Source organism: Galleria mellonella, unplaced genomic scaffold (genome assembly GCF_026898425.1).
Source record: "Galleria mellonella isolate WM207_F2 unplaced genomic scaffold, CSIRO_AGI_GalMel_v1 utg99, whole genome shotgun sequence".
NCBI lineage: Eukaryota > Metazoa > Arthropoda > Insecta > Lepidoptera > Pyralidae > Galleria > Galleria mellonella.
In genome coordinates, this window is record NW_026442184.1 from 285,992 (window position 1) to 312,789 (window position 26,798).

Here is a 26,798-nt window from a genome sequence, read left to right on the forward strand (position 1 = left end):
AGTATTAAATGACAATTAATATGGTAATGATTTTATGTATTATACTCAATAAGCGAGAGAAGAATGCTCATCAATGGAAGTTACAGTGTTTACAATAATTAGTTGTAGGATATACTATCAACACAGATATATTTAAAAATTGTGCTATTTACCCTTCGGTCGGGTCCAGGCAAATTCCTCTGGGTTTAGCTACAGAGAATTTGCTGCCGTCGTTGGCCATCACGATAGTCCTGAACTTCACTTTGCCGTCGACTCGCACTAGTTCGATATTACTGGCGGCTCGGTTGGCCATGTACAAATTACGGCCGAGCCAGTCAAATGCGATGGCTGATGGAGCCCCGACGATGCCCGTATCTTGTCCGAATAATTCAGCTTTGTTTCCACCACCATAGGGCATAGTATAGATCGTACAGTTCTCGTCATCCTCGCTGTCACCTGATATCGACTGAAGCCAGTACAGCGTATGACCTTGACGATCATATTCCAACTGAACGCCACCTAAAGGTAAAAGTAGAATTTTAGTAACAAGCTGCAATATTTGTACGAGTCAGAATTAGAATAAAATTCAAAGTGTGGTATAAAATTTTACGTACCTTGAATGCCGACAATTGAGTCTAGTTGTCCTGCTCTACCCGAGCCGTCCATCGCCAGATCGATGATTTGCGAACCCTTCAGTACCATTAGATACGATTGCTCCTCTGAAACGACATTTGTTTACGTTAGATTATATTACTGCATTTTATTTACAAGAAAGTGACCCAGTACAGAAGTGACACAAAATTGATTTACCTTCGATGCACTTTCCGTCTGGCAACAGTTTAAATCCAGGTTTGCACATGCACGTGTACGGGACGCTCTCGTTCGGGCTCAATAGACAGAGGTGCTGGCACGAGTCCGGCCGGCACGGTGAAGGATACTGCGGCTGCAGCGACGGGTGATGCACGTGAATCGAGAGCGGCTGCGATATAAGGTGCGACACGACCGTCTGATTCGAGCCGCGGAACTTGTGCGCCGACAGCACCCGGTTCAGCTGACGATCCGTCCAGTACAGCGTGTCCTCAAACAGCGTCAGCGAGTGCGGGTGCAGCAGGTAGTGGCTGCCCGCGAGCACCTGCTGCCGGCCCGTACCGTCGTAGTTGCAGAAGTCGATGAAATCGAGCTTCGAGTCGGCAAAGTAGACGCGGCGCGCGGCCGTGTCGAGCGTGAGCCCGTTGGGCCAGTAGATCTTGGTGGAGATGAGCTCCTGGCGCGCGGAGCCGTCGAGCCCGGCGCGCTCGAGGCGCGGCCGCTCGCCCCAGTCGGTCCAGAACAGCAGCCGCGCGCCCGGCGCCGGGTCCAGGCACAGCCCGCGCGGCTGCGCCACGCCGCCCGCCACCAGCGCCGCGCGCGCCGACCCGTCCTCGCGCGCCACCGAGATGGCGCCCAGCTTGCTGTCCAGCCAGTATACGTTGCCGCCCACCCAGTCGTACGCGAGCCCCTCCACCAGGTCTAGCCCGGTCGTGATGATCGCGCGAGGCTCGCCGCCGCGGTCGAGCCGCGAGATCCGTTTCAGCTTCATGTCTGACCAGAATATCGTGCCGGTGTGCATGTTCGAGGCGGTCGCGACCACGTTCTCGACGTTGATCGGCACGCGCTCGAGCCCCTGCTCGTCGAGGTCCGCGACGAGGATCGAGTGCCGGTTCGAGATGATGAGGAACGCGCTGGAGTGGTTGTTCGCCTTGCAGGTGCGGTTGTCGGCGGTGAGCCGGTAGCCGTCGACGCAGCCGCACGCGTATGAGCCCTTCGTGTTGGTGCACACCTGCGAGCACAGCCCGGGTGGGTTGCATTCGTCGATGTCCTTGCAGTTGTAGCCGTCGGTGTCGAGTTCCTCGCCGTCCGGGCACAGGCACAGCGGGCCGTTTGGTGTCTGTTTACACTTGTTAGAGCAGAGCCCGTCTTGGTGTTCGCATTCAGCAAAGTCACAGCTGGCACCTAAAGATACATAAAATCGTAAAAAAATAAAAAAATAAAATAGTATTCATTATATCGGTAGGTATGTAAGTTACCTTCGTCTGCGCCATTGGGGCAGTCGACTTTGTTATCGCATACTTGTGTAATGTTAATACACCGACCGGTGATTCCAGGACACTGCCATTGGCCCGATGGGCATCTAGAAATAAAAATTAAAGCCGATTTATACTTTATCTATTACAATTAAAAATAAAAACGAAAAAAAAAGGTATAGACCGACTAACAAAGACTATATATAGCAAAGAACAGTAGAATTATAAAAAAAGAAGAAAGATGTCTATATTAAAAATTGGGTAAAAATATGGCTTCAAATGCAGGGCAATGGTAATAAATGAAAAGATATCGCGATTTTTGCGAACAGTAGGTTCAGTTACCTGAAGGGCGGAGGCTTGCAGGCGTGCTGAAGGCCTTCGTCGGAGCCGTCGCCGCAGTCGTCGTTGCCGTCGCATACGTAGGCCTTGAACACGCAGCGGCCGTTGTCGCAGCGGAAGTGGTTGGCGGCGCACTGCACGGCGCCGCATGATGCTGGCTCGTCCGAAAGATCCTCGCAGTCCGGCGTACCTATACACATCGCCACCATTGCATTCACATTCAAATGTAGCCTGTGAAGATCGCTCAAAAGCAATCTTTAAAATTTTACTAAATCCTGCCTAGTTATGATTTTATGGAACTACATATTGTACGTATGATATACACAATAATGAAACGTACCTAAAGCTAAATAGCTAAATGAAATTTCCTTTTATCTCTTCAATATTTTGATGCTAATCGTAATAATAACTTGGATGTAGTAATAAATAGAAGAATGAAAAATAGAAATTATATAAATTAATACGAATAATTGTAATCGTAAATATGTTATGATCCTTCAAGCCGGATGTGAACATTGAATTAAAAAATCTATGAATATCGGATTTAAGCATTTTATTCAACTTACCATCACAATACCAAGTTGTAGGAATGCATATCCCGGAGGAGCGGCATTGGAACTGTTTGTCGGGTTGGCACTGGTGCGGTGCCAGTGATGGGCAGCCCGCCTCGTCGCTGCCATCGTTGCAGTCCGGGATGCCGTCGCACTTATACGCTTCCTAGTGGCAGGCATAATAAGGATTCTTTCATTCAATTTCATATTTTCTTTAATATAGTTACTCTAAGATTTAAGTTTCTTATGGAGTAGGCAAAAAGGGAAATAGATTTATATGGTGTAGGTAGTTGCAAAACCAAAAAATAATTTATTTATTTAACTCTTTATTGCACCAGAAACATAATTATATAAATTTCTCATTACAATTAAATGTATTCACTAATTTATAAATGGTGAAATAAAGTTTGAAATAAATAAATATATAAAAGCAATTGAATAATTCAAGTGAAATACAGTAACATAAATATAGATTAAAATATATATATATATATATATATATATATATATATATATATATATATATATATATATATATATATATATATATATATATATATATATATATATATATATATGTATTTATCATCATTTGATCGAACATAAAGTTTTTAAGAAGGAGTGAATAATTACTTACACTGTTTATTTGATTAAAATTATTTTGTTTAATTTTTCTAACAATAGTATGTGTGTGATTGCCAACATTCGAAGATTAAACACCATTATTACTACCTAAAATTCCACAACCTTCCATGTTAGTTCTGATAGTAATAATGGTGGTCAATCGGCAGAGTTGGCAGCAATTGGCAGGAATACGAATACTAATAGTAGCGGAATTAAACAAAATAATTCTAATACGAGTACAATAACCAGTGATATGGACTTCCACAAAATGGTTACCTGCACGCACTGCTTGAGGTCTGCGCACTTGAACTGGCTGGCGAGGCAGGACACGGGCGGGCAATCGGCCTCGTCCTGCTTGTCAAAGCAGTCGTCGTCCCCATCGCACACCCAGGATGCCGGGATGCAATGACCGGTCCGCGGACACGTGAACTGCAACCGATGTCATACACCTTGTTACTCAGTATTTTTGTCTAATTCGTACCACTGTTTTTTGAATATATCAAATGTCATGCGGTATAATTGCACCTTATTCAAGAATGTGGCGTAAGTTTGTAATTATAAGTTTGTTTGTATTTGTGTTTTTTGCAATCCTAGGGCAATAAAAGAAGTACTATTATTGTGCTGTACTTAATAAGATAAGGCAGATTTACATCCAGTCTCATTCTGACGTTAGTGACATATTGTCTTCAAAATATGCAGCGCTTTATGGTAGAGAGTGCAGAAGTAAATTTAAAGCACATGTATGCAAGTAAAATTTCTCAAGTGGGCTTGGATGAGCAACAAGTAAGTTTTAGGTACAGCCTTATTTTATGGATACCGTTATATTTATAATGAAGGGACTTCGTATTTAGAACCATAGTTTTAGTCTTAATTAAAAGTCAGTAAATGCTGACCTGGAAGTAAGCGCAAGTCTTCTCGGCGCAATGTGTGCCTTCATCGGAACCATCTCCGCAGTCGTTCTCCGAGTCGCACTTCCACGTATTAGGCACGCAGCGGCCGTTGTCGCACTGGAACTGCGACGAGCTGCATGTTACGTTAATGCAGCCCGTCTCATCCGAAAAGTCACCGCAGTCGTTCTCAGAGTCACATTTAAACGTTGTTGGGATACAGCGTCCGGACTTGCACATAAATTCCGACGCGCTGCATGTTGATTCTGAACAGACCAAACAAAATATTTTTTTTTTTTATCACATGTTTTAAAATAATTAATTGGCACTTTTATACAAGGTGAAGTTCAGTTATACATCTGGTAAATTAAAAACAAGAGATTATTAAGTTAAATTAACAATGAGTTATTCGTGATTAACCATGCAAGCTATAGGTTATCTTAATTATGAAAATACAAAAGATTAATCAGAGAATATTAAATTTTACAGACTTAACGACTTAAATAAACATAAAAAATTCAACTTACTGGTGCAATTGGCGAATTCCTCGTCGCTGTTATCTAAGCAGTCATCGTCTCCATCGCAAACCCAACTTTTGGGGATGCACCGTTGGTTGTTGCAAGTAAAGTCCCAGGTATTTGGGCACGCGCGCACCGGTGGCTCCGAGTTAGGGTCCGCCACGCAACTCGTACCATCGGGAGCCAATTTCTCCCCGTAGGGACAACCACACTTCACCGTCAATAATTCTGTATTGTTCCTCGGTACGGCGAAGCAAAGTTTTTGGCAATTTCCATTACTTCTAGCGCAAGGCTGCATGGGATCTATTTTCTGGACTGCCTCGCTATATACTTTCACACCATAGAGCCGGTTCGTTTGAGGCTCCCGAACCATTACGTCTTCTTGTTCACCAGTCAGTTTATGAAGACGTATAATGGCGTCCAACCTCCAGTCAGTTATATACATGAACTCTTTATGAATAACAATGGAGAAAGGATGTCTTATTAATCTGGAGTTTACTGTCTGTACATCTGTGCCGTCTAGTTTCGAATGCTGAACATGGTCTAATAAAGCGTCACACCAGTACAGTCGGTCGGTATCGAAATCTATAGAAAGACCATTTGGCCAACCAAGGGTAACATTCTCAAATACAAGTAAACCAGTACCATCAGTGTTGGCTCTGCTGATGTTAGCGGGACGATCCCACTCCGAAAAGAAGATATAACCTTTGTTTGGATGTACTACAATAGCACGTGGCCTCTTCAAGTCTTTCAGGAGTGTTCTCCGATATGAAACGTTTCTAGTTGATAATACATTCAGTGTACCTTTCCTTGAATCAATATAGTACAAATTTTTGGACGCCCAGTCCACAGCTAGACCTTCGACGCCCTCGTTTTGAGATGCTAATACAATTTCTTTCGTTGTTCCATTCCTATGTACTCTATAAATAACATCTTGTAACACGTCAGAGTAATATATATGTTCGTCTTTCGAGTCAAAATCCAATCCTACGAACCTGGCTCTCTTAGAAACCACAGGGAGTATGGCCTCGCTGAAGCCTTCTATGACGGGATTCAATACTTTCCCCTTTATAAACCTCTGTTGAGAATACATGAGGAACTCTTGTACAAGATCACAGTTTCTTAAGTCCGTTTCTAACCTATATCCGATGTTACAGGCGCATCGGTAGCCCAATCCGCCGTTCGGGAGTGCCGTCACAATACACATCTGAGCACAACCACCATTGTTGTTACCGCATGGATTATTTACAGAAGTTTGTTTTAAAGAATGTATCACAGTTATAGCTTTGGGATCTCTAATATCTTTCATTTTATATATGGCTTGTATACTGGCAGAACCTTCGTATTTGTTGACCGAGCTGATGCCCTGTTTCGTGCTGTCCGACCAGTATACCCTGTCTTCGAATAAAGCTAATCTAGAAGGGCTGGGTACCTGCTGACCCCTTAAAACTAAGAACCTATGGTTTCCGTCATAATCTACAGTTTCTATATAATCTAAAAGTGAGTCGCACCAAAATACTCTCTTAGCTATAATATCTACAGCAATACCGGAGGCCTTGTAAGCCGCTTCTGATACTATTGACTTCGCGTGCGTTCCGTCCATATTAGCTCGAATAATCTGGAAACGAAAAAGCTGAAATTAGCAGAATCAAGATTATGCTTAATGAGTTTTGTCGTTTAAGATTAAGTTTTAAATAATATTAACAAAAGAGTGCAAGGTCAATCGAGTTTAGTTGTATGTGTCATATATTAAAAATACTTCATGATGATTATCTATTTTACTGGTAATCTCACATGTGACATTATCAAACGAATGTTGTAATTGATTAAACCGCAAATCCTTTACAGATAACACGTAATCATACAACTTTGAACTTTAAACAAGAGTATAATTGTTCCGAGGTATTCCTTAGAGATTACAGCATGGGGTTCTTTAATAAGAGAGTAAGATTTCTTTAGGGTCAATAGTGTGAAGTTTGGTGTTGCAGGTTTATCATTGTAGTAACCGTTTGCCATCGAACGAGTGTTATGCTTGTTTGTTACTTTTGTAGTATAAAAAATATTTCTCTTTTTTATGAGATGATAAATAAACTGACAATTCACCGTCAAGAAAGTGAATCATTGCCTTTAGACATGTACATCAGATCACAATGATACCCATGGTTTCTTTTTTGCATTGCTACTTTTATACCCTATAATTTAAGTTCCATGTTTCAAACCGAAGCATAACAACGCAAGTACAGCTGGTTCATAGTAGAAACACGAGTGGTTTTTACTGTATTCCGTATAGAGGTGCCTTCTGATTGATGTATTTACCTGGCTACTGTCAGCGACGAACATAAAGCCGAGCGTGGGGTCGAGCGCGAGGTCGGCGGGGCTGGTGAGGTTTGAGCCGAGTACAACGGCGTGCCAGCGGCCGTCTAATTCGAACACGTCGACCTTTTGTCCGATGGCGTCGGCCACGTACAGCTTGTCACCCACCCAGTCCACGGCCAGCGCTACTGGCGCCCACGAGCCCGCCACCGAAATGTCGCTGTCCGCGTAGCTGCTCAGTCCCGCCGGCGCGTTCAGCGGCTGTGAGTGGATCTGTAACGGGATTCAGTGGACATATTTTTATTCGGTTCCTGCTAATACTTTACTTAGCATTGATGTTACGATTTTGTGATGTGGAAAACAAAGATAGCGATATAATAGGTATGCACTATATATATATATATATATATATATATATATATATGTATAAGAACTACGGGGTAGGTGTATCACTTTATGTGTTATGTACCTACATGTAATACAGATATTGTACATTTTAGTTTTCAACAAAATGAGATTCTATTGAATTAAATCATTTTAAAATACTATGCGAATTTAGTTAAAATTTACAAGACACTGTTGGAATTAAATCCATCACGGTTTATACTCTTTGTATGCTATTTGAAATTTCGTGAATCTAAACCGTACAATTGCTTTTAATAAACGAGATTTGATTTTGTTAATGATCACCAATAACCGAAGGTGCACAGAGAGGTGCCCTTTCAATAGAGCGATAACGAGCTATGACTAGTAATCACGGAGACCGGAGACCCACCTTCCTAGTCTTGAGGTCGGACCAGAAGAGCAGGTTCTTCTTGTAGTGGTAGTCGAGGCCGGCGGCGGCGGTAGCGTTGGCGATGGGCGCGGGCGCGCGGCCGTGAAGGTCCATGCGTAGCACGGCGCGCTCATGTGCCAGCGCCAGCGCGGCGCCGTCCCCGCCGCCCGCGCCGCCCGCGCCGCCCGCGCCGCCCGCGCCGCCCGCGCCGCCCGCGCCGCCCGCGCCGCCCGCGCCGCCCGCGCCGCCCGCGCCGCCCGCGCCGCCCGCGCCGCCCGCGCCGCCCGCGCCGCCCGCGCCGCCCGGCCCCACGGCGGCGCAGCGCTGCCCGCCCACCAGTGCGTAGCCGGGCGCGCACGCGCACTCGTACGAGCCGGGCGTGTTGACGCACAGCTGGTGGCAGTAGCCCCACTCCTTGCACTCGTCGCGGTCCACGCACGTGCGGTTGTCGGCCGCGAGCGCCAGCCCCGCCGCGCAGCTGCACGCGCCGCCCGCCGGCGACGCCACGCACTTGTACTCGCACTCCAGCGCCGGGCAGGACACCGTCGCTGCTCGGGAAACCGATGCACATGTATATACACTTTTCTATGGACAGGAGCTGGCAATATACATCTTAACTGATTGTCTAACCATAACGATCTTTAAGGATTTACATATTAATGGTATCAATATTAGAGAGATACAGACGCGTTGGATGATTATTTTCAAAGTTCATTCCTCGCGGAGTGGTGAATTAAGCTCCAATTAAAGATAGACATAATTATCCAAATTGTAACTCTAACATGGACTAAATCGTCTCTAGTTGGACGAATGTTTGAAGTTTCAGCGTCGAAAAATAGAATAAAAACAGCATCCAGTAAAAATCTGATATAAAATAAGCAAGCCAAATTTCATTTTACAATTTTCATTTCGTATAAATGTTTTATTCAAACGTTTTTAATATTCAACTACATTATACTATATTACATTCTATTTTAGTACTTCCTTCCATCATTAACAAAACTCCTGCACGTTTAAACCCTTTCAAACCTTGAAGTACATACACATACTGGAATAAAACAAATTTTACTAATTCATTGACTCACAGCAGGCTTCCTCTTCATCAGCGTTGTCTTCGCAGTCCTTCTTTCCATCGCACAGCTGAGACCTGGAGATGCATTTGCGCGCTCCGCCGGCGCCGCCCTTGGGACAGAGGTACTTGTTGTCGGGACACGCAACCGCGGTGCAGTTGGCCTCGTCCGAGCCGTCTGAACAGTCTTTGTATCCGTCGCAGTGGTATGTTGCCGGGATACACAGCGAGTTAGTGCACCTGAACTGTCCGATATGACACGCTGGGAAATCTGAAAAATAACAATATAACTTTTATCACTCTTCACAGCAATTTAAGTAACGGTCTAATTGTTACATCTTAGATGGAGTTTTACTGTAAATTGATGGTGACATCCAGACAAACTCCATAAACCTCGTCCACGACTACCAGTACTCCCAAGGAATGTAATGTAAATTGGACTCTCTTTTCTGCATTTAGCCTCTCATTTGGGCTGTTGTGCGTATTAGTCGTGGCTAGTACGGCTAGCCCAGCTCCGCCCTAAAGCACAAAAGCTTCTTGGGATCTTCACAGGCCTCATGGAGCGTACTCATCGTTCCGAAGATTTCTAAACGTTGAAGGTCCACAGCTTCACATTTAACCCCCAAGGATTAAGATGATGATTTAAACGCAAAGTGTATTTTGTTGTGTTTATTGAAAAAAAGAGATACACTGTATTTAAAATACATTGGAAAAAAAACAGTAAAATGCATTTTTTTTATGCAACTTAGAATGGCAAACAAGCTGACGGCCTACCTGATGGAAAGTGTAACCGTCGTCTATAGACATGAGCAGTACCATGGACATAACAGAGTATACTGTTTCGCCCATGATACCCCCCCCCCCCCCCCATGCGTTGCACTTCCTGAGGAGTCAGATGTTATTCCTCTGTACCCAGTAAATTCACGCCATATCCCACCCTTCAAACCGAAACACAGCCATGCAAATACAACTGCTTCACGGTTGAAACACGGATATGACGATAATATGACGAATACAAGAGAAAAGTACGTTCATAGAGGTGGCAAAACATGACGTATGTTTTTAATGTATGGACATGATTGTAACCACTTTGTTACCACTGTCACCGCAACTACCATTTATTTTTTGTAAATATTCAACAATCTGATGGCCTAGTTGATGGAAAGCAATATTCTTTTAAATCGAATAATTTTACTACCGTAATCCATCCTACGTCCACAATCCTACGTCCATTTAAAAATTGGACGTAGGATTTTTAAATATTAAGATGGCATTAATTTAAAAAACATTATTTAAAAAATATCATGATCGTTGTACTCACTGCATAGAGCTTCATCCGAATTGTCGCCGCAGTCATCTTTGTGGTCGCACTTGGCCGTCGCGTCGACGCACTTGTTCCCTGACGCGCACCTGAACTGGTCCAGTCGGCACGGGATGCCGTTGCCCGGACAATCTTGCTCGTCTTTACCCGTTCTACAGTCTAAGTACCTGGTGGGGAATAATTCGATAAACGAAACATGTAAATCTACAGTCCTCTGCATCCTAAAGCATCCCCGTCTTTGGTGTGTTGGAGTTCCTACTCCAACACACAAAAGACGGGGATCCTTTAGGTGTGCCCAATATCACTCTCTAGGGTACTGCTTCCTCCTCGCAAGAGGAGGGGGAAGATGTTTAAACATTATTACGTTGGCCAAGCAGCTTGGGTATTGTACTGTGTATCGTATCAGTCGTTAACTGCCGACTGCTGAACACACGCCTCCTTCATAAGAGGGTTCTGGCAGGCGGGTTGGCACTACAGTTAGGTTTTGGTGATGTTTTAAAAGGGACGCTGCTGTCCATCCCTCGACCATTCAGTTTTCTTAGTCGTTTCTTACTACACACACGGAAAAGAAAGGGATGGTCCATTCTATGCCGGGACCATACGGTATTGTATTGTGTTCCTCTTGTCGTCTCTTAAGAGCTTTTATTATGAAGACAAAATTTGTAATACAGGGGATAATTTATGGATTTACTAAACTTATATGAAAAATTCTCATAACAACCCTATATTGGTCCACAGCTAAACACGGGTTTCTTTCTATATTATTTATTTTATTTATTCATTAGTACAAATATGTGTACATGGCGGACTTAATGCTAAAAGCATTCTCTCCCAGTCAACCGTAGGGAAGTGTCAGAATACTCGAATGCGGTACTACTAATTATTGATATACATACATACTAAAATTACATATTATGATGATATTAAGCTATTATAAATATACCACGCTAGCCCAGCATCTAGACAATAGGGTAATCAAGAATCTACTCTTGCGTTGGCATGCTGTATTCCCCATTACTAAATTATAAGCGTGAAAGGAGTAGATGCATATTTTTTGGTCACTCAGAAACGTAACAAGCTATTAAAATCCTGATGAATAAGCTATATAGAGAATGAGATTCCGTGCAAAGTTTTAGAGGAGTCAAATGTCTGTACATTTGCCTGATCTTGCCAGAGAGGGTTTTCGAAATCGCTTACGTATCCACTTACCCGTCGCATTTTTTGTCTTTAGGTATGCAGGGCCCCTGTGAAGAGATCTTGCCACTGCTAGCACCCTCCACGCCGCACTGGAAGTCATCTGGTAGACACTTCCGGTATGCTGGAATAAAATGAGATACATTATAAGTCATTATAAATGAAATTGTTTCTAAAGATAATGTTTATTATTCAATTGACTAAAAAAGTTAGAATGAATTTAGATGTATAGATAGATCATATTTCAGATCCACATAACATACTAGGCACATATACCCTACAAAAAGTACCATATCTTTTCCTAAATTAGACGATCGAAGTAGCGGGATAATGAAGATGTATAAATGTAATGATTCTGATGAAATAGTACATTACTGCAGCGGCCAGCAACTGAGGCATTGATGGACAATGCCTAGTTGCTGGTCGCTGCATGCCTATGAGTCAATGCCTAGTTGTGGCCAAGGCTTGTATAGTACTTTTCTCAAACAATGCGCGGAAATCAAAAACACAATTTTACTTTTTAAGTTCAATGACGGATAACGAACAATAATAATTTTTCATGCGCCATAATGTTCCTTTGTTTTTTTTTCAATTAACAGCTTTTAATTTGCAAACCAGTTCGAAATTTAAATAAAACCTTTTATTAGTTACCTCCTTTGTAGCCACGTTTCGAAGTAAAAGGTCATTCCATTTTTAAATTATAGGACAGATATGAGTTTATATAGTAATTTATCTGGCCGCAAAACACGACAGATATGGATTTTCATACAACTTTTGCCGCCCGCTGCCCGCATGTATCTGGCCAGAACGGCAATTTTGATTTATCTCTAAGAAGATTGTCAAAATAATGCTCACATTTCCAAGCATGTTTGAGAAAACATTATATACATGTAAATAATGTATTATTACAAACGGATACAACTTGACACGTTCACTGCGGACGGGGCGAGGGTTAGTGCAGAGCGCATGAAAATGCTAAACTGCTAGCTGTTTTTTGCAACAAAATGTTTTCGAGACAAGTCGACTTGCCAAGCGAGATAATGCGATTTTCATACAAAGTTATGTAAAACCCCTGATAGAGGGCGCCTTTGAGCGGAGTGGAGTGGCGCCGGCCTCGTGATGCCTTTCCAGCGGCACTGTTTATAAGGGTTACTGTTTTATGAGCTTTTGTGCAACTTTAAATACGTTTTTCATGGAAATTGATGCAAAAGATGTGAAAGGAAAATTGCAATTTTAAAACACAAATACGGTGATGCAGACTTGGTTCATCGGTGCAATGGATAATAACGACTTTTACATATTCACACGTAGTCTTCTCGTTTAAGAATGAATTTTGAAGAACATTTGCAACTTCATCATCATCATTATGATGTCAGCCGTTAGGTGTCCGCTGCTGAACACAGACCTCCCCCATAAGGGGGTTTTGGTAGTTGTTGTAGCACTTAAGGTTCAAAAATGTTTATGCTTGATCTGTTTTAGAAAATCAAATGACACGTCTTCTCACTACATTGTTTTATTGTGAACTGAAGTAACAATCCCTTTTTACTGATACTTATATCATAAAACATCAGATGACGACGTGTAGTGTGTTTGTGTGCGTTATGTATGGATGTATGGTACATTTGAATGTATTAGTGTGTGGACTGTATGTTAAGATTTTTTTTTATACAACTTAGAATGGCAAACAAGCTGACGGCCCAACTGATGGAAAGTGGTAACCGTCGCCTATAGACATGAGCAGTACCATGGACATAACAGAGTATACTGTTTCGCCCATGATACCCCCCATGCGTTGCCATTCCTGAGGACTCAGGTGTTATTCCTCTGTATCCTAGTAAATTCACGCCATATCCCACCCTTCAAACTGAAACACAACCATGCAAACACAACTGCTTCACGGTTTAAACACGAATGGGACAGAGGTACCCAAGCAATCGATTTTTGTACAAAGTCTCCCTCTGGTGAGATGTTAAGATTACATAATTATATTCCTTTATTTATCATTATGAACAATATACCATAATTAGCTACAACAGTAGTAGTTACGACGCTTGACTGGCGGGTTGGCGACCGCAGTTAGGCTTATACTTACTTGAGAATACTTTGCATATAATTATATTATAAAGCCGCCATGTGGTCCCGGCATAGAATAAGCCACCCCTTCTTTTCCCGTGGGTATCGTAAGAGGCGACTAAGGGAGGACGAAAGATAGACAGGGGACGCCCCCTTTAAAACATATCCAAAGCCTAACTGCGGTTGCTAATATAAACGTGGCAATTATTTGCAAACCCCCTAAGGGGAGACTTATGTCCAGCAGTGGACAGTTAAAAGCTGGTATGATGATAATGATATTATTAAAGTTTAGAGGACAACAATAAGAGATAATTTAATGTGAGTAACGGATCCAACCAGCTGACCGCTCGCTGGCCCGGAAGTGACCCGCGCCGTCCACTTGACTGCACCGGTTCTATTCTCACACTATTTAGGTGAAATTGTGACCGCAAAGTACTCCGATATTTCTTTAACAATATAGATAGATAGATACTCTTTATTGAGAAAACAATGGGCGACCTTATCGCTAAATGCGATCTCTTCCAGGTAACTATTGGATGGAGAGGAGTGTATATATATATATATATATATATATATATATATATATATATATATATATATATATATATATATAATGGATTTGACAGAACAAGATGTATTTAGCGTGTCCTAATATTGGATACGACGTTGATTAGAAATTTTATTCTAGTAAAATTATCTTTTGATTTTTTTACTGAAACGAATAAAATGAGAATTATGTATTACGTACACTGGATAGGTGACAGAACTGGAATGTATTTAATCTATCTTCTTGTACTTAGCTCTTTTCCACTTTATGTGAGGTTGGCTCTCCTAAATCAGCTGTGCCTGGAATTTTAGTCGAATTATAGAGTCTGATAATTTCTTTTCTACCCTGTTGTTACTATTATTTTTAACCGAAATATATTTAATAAAATTATCTCCAATGAAATAATATCAGCATTTTTTAAATTTAAAAATGTACATAAAATCTTTAGATAAAGTTAAATTAATTTAAAGAAATATAGGAAACAACTTTAATAATTAGTCTTAGTAATGAAATCTAAATTTTCAGAACTAGAAGTTAAAATTCCAAATCAATATGTTGCTATTTGTTTTAAATCAAGAATAACAATGAAAAAATAAGCAAAACAAAGATAGAATACTTTAATACTGAAACGAAAAAAATGGGAATTATGTATTCACTCTTAATTTCCAATTTTCCTGACAACAAGTAGATAAGCTCGTTCTACATTCGCAGATCCACAGGAAATTGTCTCCAAGAATACCGACTTGTGTGAACGTCGTATCTATGGAAGGATCACCGATCGTAAAGTCGACTCAATCTAGGAGTCGTCCGCTCCGCCGCTACGTAATGGCAGTAGGTGCTTTAAGATCCAATGATGTAGTGTCAATTTATATACTTCCATTTATCTATAGTCACAATTCTAATTTTCAATAAGACAGAATAAGACGATTAGACAGTATAATGGGAGTGAATGAATCTCTATCTTTTTAAACAACTTAGAAGCAAGGTGAAAGAGATAGAGATAGAGAGAGAGAGAGAAAGAATAGATTTATACATTCTGTATATTTTAGATTCAGGTGTGAAACTATTGCCAAAGAAGCCACTGAAAACATCTGTAGGCATAAAGATTATAGGAGATTATTTATTCTTATGCCCTGTCCTTACTACGTTCTTGTTACTAGGCAGGATGAGGTAACAACTACCCATATCCAAATTTGGTTGGTATCCTGCGCTGGTGCAGGTTGTTTCTAAAAATTCTTTACCCTGATCCATTTAATGGGAATCCGTCATCTAGAAAGGTCTTGATATAGAAATTTTATTAGGTGAGATAGCCATTCCAAGTTTTATAAAAAAAGGTAGATAGAAAGAGAGTAAAGGGTTCAGTTCTCACTATACTGTCTATTCACATATTCGTCGAAAAACAAAAACAATATCAAGTTATAATTACGATTCGTTCACATCATAAAGAGAATGTCTTTTTTTTATACAACTTAGTATGGCAAATAAGTTGACGGCCCACCTGATGGAAAGTGGTAACCGTCGCCTATAGATATGGACATAACAGAGTATACTGTTTCGCCCATGATACACCCCGAACAGAATTTAAACCGAAACACGGCCATGCAAACACAACTGCTTTACGGTTGAAACACGAATGGGATAGAGGTACCCAAGCAAACGACTTTTGGACAAAGTCTCCCTCTGTCTATTCTGTAGACGTCTTCTTGCATTAAAATTATTTATAAACGCTATTAAGAATTCTCGGATCAAATTAAAATTTAGCCGTTATAACAGCAATAAAGTATTTTTAATATGGGTATTTATTGAAAATTCTTGAAGCGTAGTTCTGCACAGAGACATTCTATGTTAATGATATTACAAAATACCATTGCGAAGGACAAATTTTTCATGCTCAATTATTCTGGTATTCATTTATTTTCAATTAGTTATCTACGATGAGAAGTAAAGTTTTAAACTTTTTAAACGTATTATGAAAGTGTGACGAGTAGAGGCAACGAAAAGAACCGTTTTCTAGTTGCTGTCACACACAGAAATGGAATTGCGTTAAACGAAAAACTTTACACTCGCATAAATCGGCAAATCTTGAAAGGTGTTAGAATTGAAACCCTTTTTCCGAGGTCCTTATCACTTTTCTCGTGTCGTTGTCATCGGGGATCTCGATTCTATTGTAGACGTTGGGCTAAAGTTAACAAAACCAGCAAACACTGAAACAAATCTGCCGGCACACAATAAGTCTGAGCCGCTTGGGAGCAACGGGCGATGCAATCTCGTAGAATGGTACCAATTGTCGACAAGATAGACGGCTCAGTAAATTTTTAACTACATATCCAATTATTCTACGAGTGGCGTAGCTACCTAACATTCATTACATACGACTACATTTTATATTATATTCAATAAATGCAATTTGTTATATTTTCAATAAATAAAAGGCAAACAAGGATTTTTTTGTGGAAATAAGTACTTAAACCTGCTCTCGAAGTAATCTCAGTACTTCGATTAAGTTTAAAAAAATGTAATGGAAAAATTTTGCTTCTAGGGAAATTCTACTTTTTTAACTTGAAGCTGCATTTATGAGAGAAAATATTTCAAAAAAGGTTTATACTTCACTCGAATTATTATTATTGGTATTTAGATCCTGATCAATGTTTTATAATAATAGTAGTTACTTTATAATGAAAAACTATACGAGTATATGTATAGTTAGAGAAAAAAATTAAGGGAAAAGAAAAGGAACGTTGGGAGTGTAATAGGAAGTTGGTAAACAAGAAATGAACGATTAATGGGAGAAAGAAAAATAAAGGAACTGCAGTTGCAAAGGGAATGCTGACCAGAATTTACAGTAGCTTGGAAGGCCGGGCTCGAATACCCTTGTGTCTTTATTCAGGAACCAGATAGATTACTAGAGAACAATTTTGGAAATAATTCAAATGAAAATTACTGCCTCCCTTATTGGCCCACTAATAATTTTGCTACATATAAGTAAATTTTTAAAATGTTGTTGTTACGACGAACGTAACACTGATCATTTTACCAAACATATTGGAATGTGGCATAGTTCCGAATGTTTCTTCGATAAATTGCATTGTTCACTAGTATTGCAGGAAATTTACAATTGATAAAACAAATGTTTAACCGTTTTGGCCAGAGCTCAAGTACGACCTTTTCAAATTCTACATAATAAGAACATCTGGATAGTGTGAAAGGGTTTAAGGTTATTTTATTTTAGACATTTATTTCATGACAAAGAAGAAGTTTGATTATATTTAAAAGAAAAAGTCTCTTTGTAAAACAAGTTCATAATAAAAAATTAGTAGCAACAAGCCTTCATTAATAAACAACTAGTAAGAAACTTGCAGATTTATTCCCGAGGCATAAATGAATGTTTCAGAGAACTGCAGAGAAAGTATAGAAGAGTTGTGATCTATTAAAAACTTGTCCTACGAGCTGTGGAGTGAGCAGTGTGTTTTATTCTTGTGAAATGCGTTTTATCCTTAGAGCGTAATAGATTAAGTTAACAAGAAGTTTATTTGTGGTATCGCAAACAGAAGATCAACAAAAGTTTGAAACAGGACTGAAGCAAAAATCCGTCTTCTTACAATTTGATATATCAGTACTTTCAGACTCATTAAAGATGGAATCTAAATAATTCAATAGTATTTTTAATCTACTGCAGGTCACAGAAAGTAACTTTTACATTAAATTATTCGTTTTTTTTGTCTACAGTAAAACTGTATTAAGGCGTCCACATGAGTCGTCTATATACACGAACTCTATTCCACCATTCATATTAGGCTACTAAACAATTTGCTTGCATGCAATGTTCTGGTTTTTGTTTTTGATGGATGATAATGGAGTGGTAACCCCGCCTACGCTAACAGTATATGCTATTAGGGCACCAGTGGGGGATGACAGGTGGATTTGAAAAAGCAGTTCAGTTAGCCCATCGTGATAAATATACCTGGAATTCAGCACGATGGTTTTTTAGAGAGAACCGCATGGAGGTTGACCTGTCAGGGTATATTGCTTGTAATGGGACTAGTAGTCCGCATTGCTAACAGTCCCTTCCCCCGCAATGTTCTGGTTTAAACAGATTAAATAAATAAAGAGGTCTTTAATTTGTACAATGAGTGAAATTACTAAGACTTAAAATATTTATTACATAAGATTCGGCTACTCGCGTGGGATACCACTGGTGTTGCAAACCTTTACGTAGCTACAATCGAATAGACCATAGAATGTGTTCGTATTGTTTATAAACTAAACAAAACATCCTAAAAATACAATTTAGAAAAGTTCTACAAAAGAGTTAATGCATACCCGAGAAACTTGTAACTCCATCCGTGAAGTGTAGGGGCAACAGATTTACATGAAAACAGGCACATCAGTGATACGGGCGACAAACAAAAACGCAATTTCCACACCATTAAAACTTGCCCACTTGTTGGAACTGCCTCCACTTGGTGCCAGATTATTTTGAACTCCGACGTGAGTGGCACACCCTCCACCTCCCCCAACGGTGCAGTGACGCGGAAGGTCTAGATTATTTGGTTTAAATGTTTCATTTGCAAATCGTCTCTTAAAGAAACAGGTTGCTATATTCGGCCTCTTGTTTTTTTGACACTATATGAAGTTACACAAAAAGGAACCACTAGTATGAATATGAATAGAAGAGAATTTGTATATATGATTACAAATTAATATTGGGCCGTGTGGTCCCGGGATAGAATAGGCCACCCCTGCCTTTTCCGCGGGTGTCGTAAGAGACGACTAAGGCCGGGCGAGGGATAGGCAGTAGCGTCCCTCTTAAAACATCTCTAAAGTTTGACTGCGGTTGCCAATTCGCTTGCCGAGCATGGCAACTACTGGCAAACCCCTCCTAAGTGGGAGGCTTATGTTCAACAGTGGACAGTTAAAGGTATGTTGATGATGATTAGGGCAAGTAGAAGCAAAGGCTTTGCTCATTTTTATTTAACCATTTAAGTGTAATTCATGAATCAAACATCCTTACAATTTTTTCACTGTAATTAGCGGAATTTTTCGGAAGTAACACTAAAGTTTCAACACAATTATCAAACGGTGAACTTCGTCAAACAAGTAAAGCCGTATTATGTACTATACATTATACACTGTAGTTTTTGCAATTTGATGAAATTTTGAGTTGTAAATGAATGAATTGAAAAAATATTTAAATTGTTTCATAATATTATTTTGTTATCATACCTGGTCAGTATTGCCTTAGGTATTCACAAAAGGTGTATCAATCAAGTCATGTGTATAGAAATGTAAAATAGTACAACGGTTACAAAAGTTATATTATGATAGCTGAAACTGTTCTCGTAAACCAATAGTAGAGTTCACTTGTGAATTTAACCGCACGGAGGTTGTTAACCAACAACGCAGGGCAGAAACTAATTGCAACTTTTAATGTGATTCCAATACGAATTTGATTTGCAATCGGAACTTCCGGAATATATTTAAATAATAAAGTAAAATTTCCACCAAATGAAATCAAATGCGCCGCAATTTTAGATTTTGTTCCACAAACAACAGAAGCTATTTCAATTAGAACAAAATGAATTGAGACTAACACGAGAAAAAACGTTATTTGATATAGATAGAATCACAAAATCATTGCAAAATGTAATCCGCCATCTTGTCGCTGCGGCCATTTTAAAATGACGTAATTTTCTTTATTGTTTGACTATATTTACTCCTCAAGATTTTTCATTTAAAACCCATAGCAATAGACTTGCCTAAATTCCACTATTCACTATCTTGTAACAATGGCTATTTTGAAAATCTCACAACATTCATATTGCGTTGTTATTAGAACAAAAGGCGTATGCGAAATGTCAACAAAATCGATTAGACGGAACTGGTTACAAATTGTGCTTGCAAGTTTTGACCTAAACAAACTAAAAAAAAAGCATGTAGAGAATGTAAAGAGGTGTACTCACTGCATTCCGCCTCGTCGGTGCCGTCGACGCAGTCGACGTGCATGTCGCAGCGGTAGTGCGGCGGCAGGCAGTATGTTTTGTTCCACACGTACTGGCCGCACGTCAGCTGGCCCGCCTCGCATTCTGGTGGAGCTGCGGATAGAACATTGACACTGTTCATAAACTTACACGTCTCGAGTTCAACAATAGTATGTTGCTTATAAATTTAACCCACATTCCTTTCGCACTTAAAAACAATGAAACTCTATCATGCAAAATTGTCCTTTTCATTTTACTAAACTACATTTTATTTTGCGCAAATCTTTATCACTGGTTAGTAGACTAGAATTATTTTGTTTAATTCCTGTACCCATTAGTATGTGTGCGACTGCCAACACACTTCAAAATCGAAGCGATTTATTAATTTCACTGAAGATGCCTCGTTTAGACGTGAAACACGTGTCGGCAAATGTGCGTGGACGGACTGGCGGTCGGAGATTGATGACTAATAAAAATAATGTTGTAGAATTTCTGGTAATATATTATTTTTTAATTTTAAGTCAATATTCTTATATATAAGTGTCTAATATATAAGTTTACAAATTCAAAGTAACAAATTAATAATACATATAAACCTATAGTAATTTATGTATGTATTTGTTTATGTATATATATATGTATATACATATATATATGTATGTTTTGTATATATTTGTTTATATATATTAGTGCGCCACCTACCCTTTGTTTTTCTTTCTTTTCTCAATGTTTTCTACCCAAAGGTTGTCTGGAAGAGATTGCTTAGCGGTGAGGCCGCCTTTTGTATCATTTCTTATTACAGTTAAATGTGTTTACTATATTATAAATGGTGTAATAAAGTGTACATAAATAAATAAATAAATAAATAATTTCAGCTATGAGTAAACCAGTCAGTCAGTTTCCTATTATGTATGTAATGTCTTTGTTGACTATATCACACGCGAATATTGTCTGCTGCCCAAACTATGCATATAGCATTGTCATGGGAATTACCAAATATCCTTTCTAAATGCTAATCTAAGCAAAATTTTATATTCTAGCGAAAATAAAAATAACTGTACCACTAACATTCTGTCTCCGTCCCATTCGTGTTTCAACCCTGAAGCAGTTGTGTTTGCATGGCTGTGTTTCGGTTTGAAGGGTGGGATATGGCGTGAATTTACTGGGTACAGAGGAAATACATCTGAGTCCTCAGGAATGGCAACGCATGGGGGGTATCATGGGTGGAACAGTATACTCTGTTATGTCCATGGTACTGCTCATGTCTATAGGCGACGGTTATCACTTTTCATCAGGGTCGTCAGCTTGTTTGCCATTCTAAGTTGTATAAAAAAAAACATGTTTTAACCTGTAAATTCACGCCATATCCCATCCTTCAAACCGAAACACAGCCATGCAAACACAACTGCTTCACGATAGAAACACGAATGGGACAGACGTACCCAAGCAATCGACTTTTGTACAAAGTCTCCCTCTGTATACATCAATGGTATGTACACACAGTACAATAAGCTGTGGTTAGTTCGGAACTAGACAGTAGTGTGTCTAGTGTCTAATAGAGTATTTAGTGACAGTTTTTTCCATAACTTTCTTCAAACTTTATTACATTACTAGCGGCGCGTCCCGGTTTAGCACGGGTGGACATTTTTACAACATTTCAAAAAGTGGTTATTGTGACACAACGATAATAGTTGGACATATAGTATCGTTAAGTTTTTTGTAGTTATTGATATTTTCTTCAATATTGTAGAACATACTTTTGTTCTATCACCAACAGTTTCCGCAGCGCACGCGACGAAAGATATTTTATTGCATTTTTTTTACACCTTGAGTTACGTGACTAAAGTTTTAGTAAGGATCCCAAATCTTTTCTAGCAATAAACATAGCCTATGTTACTCAGAGTGAATGTATCTTTTTAATGGTGCAAGAATTTTTGAAATCGGCAAAGTAGTTTTTGAGTTTATTCATTACAAACATGTACGCAAAAATACAAATCTTTCTTCTTTATAATATTAGTGTAGATGTCACCTCACCATCAAAACACTGTGTAAATGTTATTATAAACCTATCATACGAAATCAATTGTTATTAGTATAAAGGAAGCGTTCCAAACCACTTGACCTACAATCAGTGTCGGCCATCAATCAACGAGGACCAAAGCGAGATGTCGAGTGTCCTCGACGCAGTCTCCAGTGTGTAGGGTCCCCTATAATTGAGGTTGCTGAGGTGCAAATTGAATTTACGCGCCAATGCTCAAATAGTTTGATCGGCAGGGGTTCAGAGCACTACTTATACATGTGAACAAAGCTTTTGATATGTGGACCGTTTAGTTGATATTACAAATACAGTGGAATTCGCTTTGATGACCCGTTGTAATGACCAATCGTTTGTTATTTGCGCATTAGAGGATGGTGAGCTCAACTTGTCTTTGCCAAAAGAATTTAGACCTTGTTATTAAATAATACGTCTCTCGTTTGTTTATTTTTGGATGTATTAATACTTGTAATTGAAAAAAAATATATATATACATATAATTACATATGTATGTCCTTGAGTTTTATTTTTTCCAAAATTATCTATTATAATTTAATTTTCCACTATATTTAGCTCGTGTTTACGGTGAAGAACGTATATAAAAAGGGGTGGCCTATTCTATGCCGGGACTACACGACGATTCTTCTACTGTAAATTAGTTCAGTAGTCTAGAACGCTTCCTTCTTGTTTCTTATTACGGTTTCCATACATCCATCAACTTATTATTTGCCACTCACAGAGTAAAATAAAAAGTAATAATCCGAATTGCAGCGCGCCGCGGGCTATCTGTATCGAGCTTTACTCTGTAACGGCTCTCATTTGACACGTGACATGACGCTAAGCCTATTTTTCCCAGCTTAGTCGGCCATTTTGGCGCGCCCCGGGAAATCTAGCTGGCGCGAAAAATTGCACTGCCATTTCTCATGTGCAACAATGGCGGGTGGAGCTGGCCATTCGTGGGCCTGTTGTGGCTTGCGACATGTCTACGTGCTAGATGCGGCCATCTAGAGACGCTGTTATTAATGTAAACTTTAAAAAGTTTTACTTTTAAAGTATTAGTTTATATATTTTTGTGTAATTTGCCTACTCCGTACGTATGTTTTTATTATTCAATATTTATAGTAAATTTTTATTTTTTATTAATGTATTTACGTCTTATATCTAGATCCCAGGGTTCAATTGCGTAATACATATATTTTATTTATATTATATGGTATATGACTACATTTATATTAACTGTAGGAGCATTATTAGCTAGGTGTCGACATTCTAAAATAAATATGGCATCCCTAAACTATTAAAAATTTACAAAAATGTATCTGTCATATTTATATACATATATGTATCTACTTACATATGTATGCTTTGATGATAAAACAATTATTATACAACCGTTTGATAGTGGAGGCAGAAAGTGGCTATAGAATCATACAATCTCAACGTGGGCTCGTTTTATTCATCTCGATGAGTAGGCGGTATCTATAGTTAGCGGACAGATATTGATGAGTGTTTTGAAATGGACTTAATTATTACCGTGAGGGTTGTAAACCCTTCAGTATTAAAAAAAAAAATAGTTCAAGCAATATTATATAATTACGAACGTCTGCTGAGTGCGAGCTGTAAGCCAGCTGTTTACCAGTGGAAGACTTTGTACAAAAGTCGTTTGCTTGCACACCTCTGTCCTATTAGTGTTTCAACCGTGAAGCAGTTGTGTTTGCATGGCTGTGTTTCGGTTTGAAGGGTGGAATATGGCGTGAATTTACAGGGTACAGAGGAATAATACCTGAGTCCTCATGAATGGCAACGCATGGGGGGTATCATGGGCGAAACAGTATACTCTGTTATGTCCATGGTACTGCTCATATTTATAGGCGACGGTTACCACTATTCATCAGGTGATCCGTCAGCTTGTTTGCCATTCTAAGTTGTATAAAAAAAGGCATGGCTCGGCATGATTAAGGATCACGAATTGATCCCGAAACTAGTCGAGCATTCTCGATATAATTACATGTAAATGATGCAGGTTGATATTACATTAAAATATATGCGTTACGAAATTTTTAACAATAATGTAAATATTGATTCAAGGTCTGATAAACTGCATTCCCTTATTCCACCTTCCCCTTTCTAATATCGCGCCACGAAGATGGGTCAGCTAATACATCCCTACACGGTAGAAAGTCTGCGTTCGCGTATTTTGCAAACTCATACGTAAACTGTATCGTAACAATATGGAATAGCCGGGGGGAAAGGGATTGTTAGTAATGGAGTTTGACAGCCCCATTGCTAGCAATATACCCTATTAGGTCGACCTCCACGTGGTTCCCCCTGGAAACCATAGTGAACAATTCTTGTTGAATTTGTCACGATGGACTAACTGATCTACTTCACCCTCACCTATCATCCTTCACTGGTGCCCCGACGATGTATACCGATAGCGCGGGTGGTTACCATTCCATTATCATCCATTAAAAAAAACATATGGAATAGCCTTCCCTGTGACGACTGTATATGTGTGACGTATCCTTTGTTTATGGACAATATTTTTTTATACAACTGCAATGGCAAACTTGATGGTGACCGGTTACTTTAGCCTATAAACGCTTGCAATATCAGGGGCATTATGCGCGCGTTAGCGACCCTGAAGAAAACTTTACTCCTTTCTTTGTTAAAAAAAATTACATCAATATACAAGAGACTGTACGATGTTAAGTCTAATTTTCTATTTCACCATAATTATATAAAATAGCAACAATAGACGGTAGCGACTTGTCGCGAACAATAGTCGCGATGCAACGTCACGAGCGCGTCTCGGCGACGTGCCGTGAATGCGAGCATTAAACCCAGTTGCATTGTCTGATATTGTGGATAATTCGCGACTATTTCATATTAGTTCAAACTAGATATTTCTGTGCAAATCGTATTGTATTATATTGTACTTCGTATACGTGGATAATAGTATCGTAAGTCGGTAAATCAATGAAATAATAGAATTTCATCGTGCCTCCGATCAAACTGTTTATAGTAAACTCCTCTCCATCCAAAGGTTGCCTGGAAGAGATCGCTTTTAGCGGTAAGGCCGCCCATTGTTTTCTCATTGTGATTATTTCTTGTAATTGTTTATATTTATAATAAGATTACTATTGTAATATTTTGGAGGAAACAATAAAGAGTATCTATCTATCTATCAATGAAACAGAACATATTAGAGGGCGTATCAAGATAAACCAGTTTAAATTAGACTTTCACAAATATAATTGTGAAAACCGCATCTAATTTGGTGTAGTTGTTTTTTCGTGATGCTGGAACAAACATACAGACAAACAGACTTTAAATAACAAAGTATGCATTTAGAAATTTAATTATGAAAACAGGATTACTTAAATGTTTGGACTTGACGTCTAAATTACTAGGGAGTTATAATATATACAGAGGTTGCCTGGAATAGATCGCTTTTAGCGATATGGTTCCCATAGTTTTCTCAGTGTGATCATTTCTTCTAATTGTTTGTATATATAATAAGTTTACTACTGTAATCTTTTTGAAGAAACAATAAAGAGCATCTATTTTATATATTCTTTCTAAAGTACTGCCGTGAGAATAAGATAGATAGATAGATAATTTATTTGCATTACTTACAGCACACAAATAACAACAGACATAGGTTGACATGCACAGTGAAAAAAAGATAAAAAAATATATATATACAAAAAATAAAAAAAAAACAAAACGCATAAAAGAAGTATCAATTTTTCCCTTCATACTCGTACGTGCGCTACAGTAACACAAAATGTTCACAACTCGGCTTATTGCTTTGCCCTTAAAAGAGCAAAACACTGATATGTTGTAACCAAAATCTAGCCTCAAAATAAGGCTTATAGTATACTATAAAAATTCTAATAGTAAGTCATAAAACAGAAAATTTTATTTTTCAGTAAGAAATACTAGAGAGATGTTCAGTACAGAAATTGTCTGCATAAGTTTTACTCGTATTTTGTCGCCATGCAGCTGTGCTTTGTATAGCTGTATTTTAGATAATATAGCCGTGAAATTATAGAATACAGAAGCATAACTATCTTTCAAAAAAAAAAAACGTTCACGCTCACTTTCTTACTTTATCCGAACAGTAAGTGCTTTATATTATTCTCAATTTCGTGTATAATATAGTATATATCATATATGTGTAAGTATATTTGTTATTCATATATATTTATTCGTTTATATATGTAATTTTAGTATGTATGTATATCAATAATTACTAGTACCGCATTCGAGTATTCTGACACTTCCCTACGGTTGACTGGGAGAGAATGCTTTTAGCATTAAGTCAGCCATGTACCCATATTTGTACTAATGAATAAATAAAATTTACTGGGTACAGAGGAATAACACCTGAGTCCCCAGGAATGGCAACGCATGGGGGGTATCATGGGCGAAACAGTATAGTCTGTTATGTCCATGGCACTGTTCATGTCTATAAGCGACGGTTACCACTTTCCATCAGGTGGGCCGTCAGCTTGTTTGCCATTCTA

The 26,798-nt window shown here is 39.1% G+C and overlaps 1 protein-coding gene across 1 annotated transcript in view; it reads right to left on the reverse strand.

Moving 5' to 3' along the window:
* Positions 1-26,798, reverse strand: part of LOC113521536 (low-density lipoprotein receptor-related protein 2) — a 345,330-nt gene that overhangs the window by 12,339 nt on the left and 306,193 nt on the right. Inside the window, exons 3-18 of the mRNA XM_052903003.1 lie at positions 20,214-20,345; positions 11,649-11,757; positions 10,440-10,606; positions 9,135-9,389; positions 8,310-8,597; positions 8,050-8,210; positions 7,278-7,547; positions 4,971-6,579; positions 4,450-4,709; positions 3,833-3,985; positions 2,948-3,098; positions 2,385-2,571; positions 2,046-2,149; positions 790-1,971; positions 594-698; positions 153-498 (exon numbers count right to left, since the gene is read on the reverse strand). Coding sequence (XP_052758963.1) covers positions 153-498; positions 594-698; positions 790-1,971; positions 2,046-2,149; positions 2,385-2,571; positions 2,948-3,098; positions 3,833-3,985; positions 4,450-4,709; positions 4,971-6,579; positions 7,278-7,547; positions 8,050-8,210; positions 8,310-8,597; positions 9,135-9,389; positions 10,440-10,606; positions 11,649-11,757; positions 20,214-20,345 — 5,479 coding nt within the window. The remainder of the gene's footprint in view (positions 1-152; positions 499-593; positions 699-789; positions 1,972-2,045; positions 2,150-2,384; positions 2,572-2,947; positions 3,099-3,832; positions 3,986-4,449; positions 4,710-4,970; positions 6,580-7,277; positions 7,548-8,049; positions 8,211-8,309; positions 8,598-9,134; positions 9,390-10,439; positions 10,607-11,648; positions 11,758-20,213; positions 20,346-26,798) is intronic.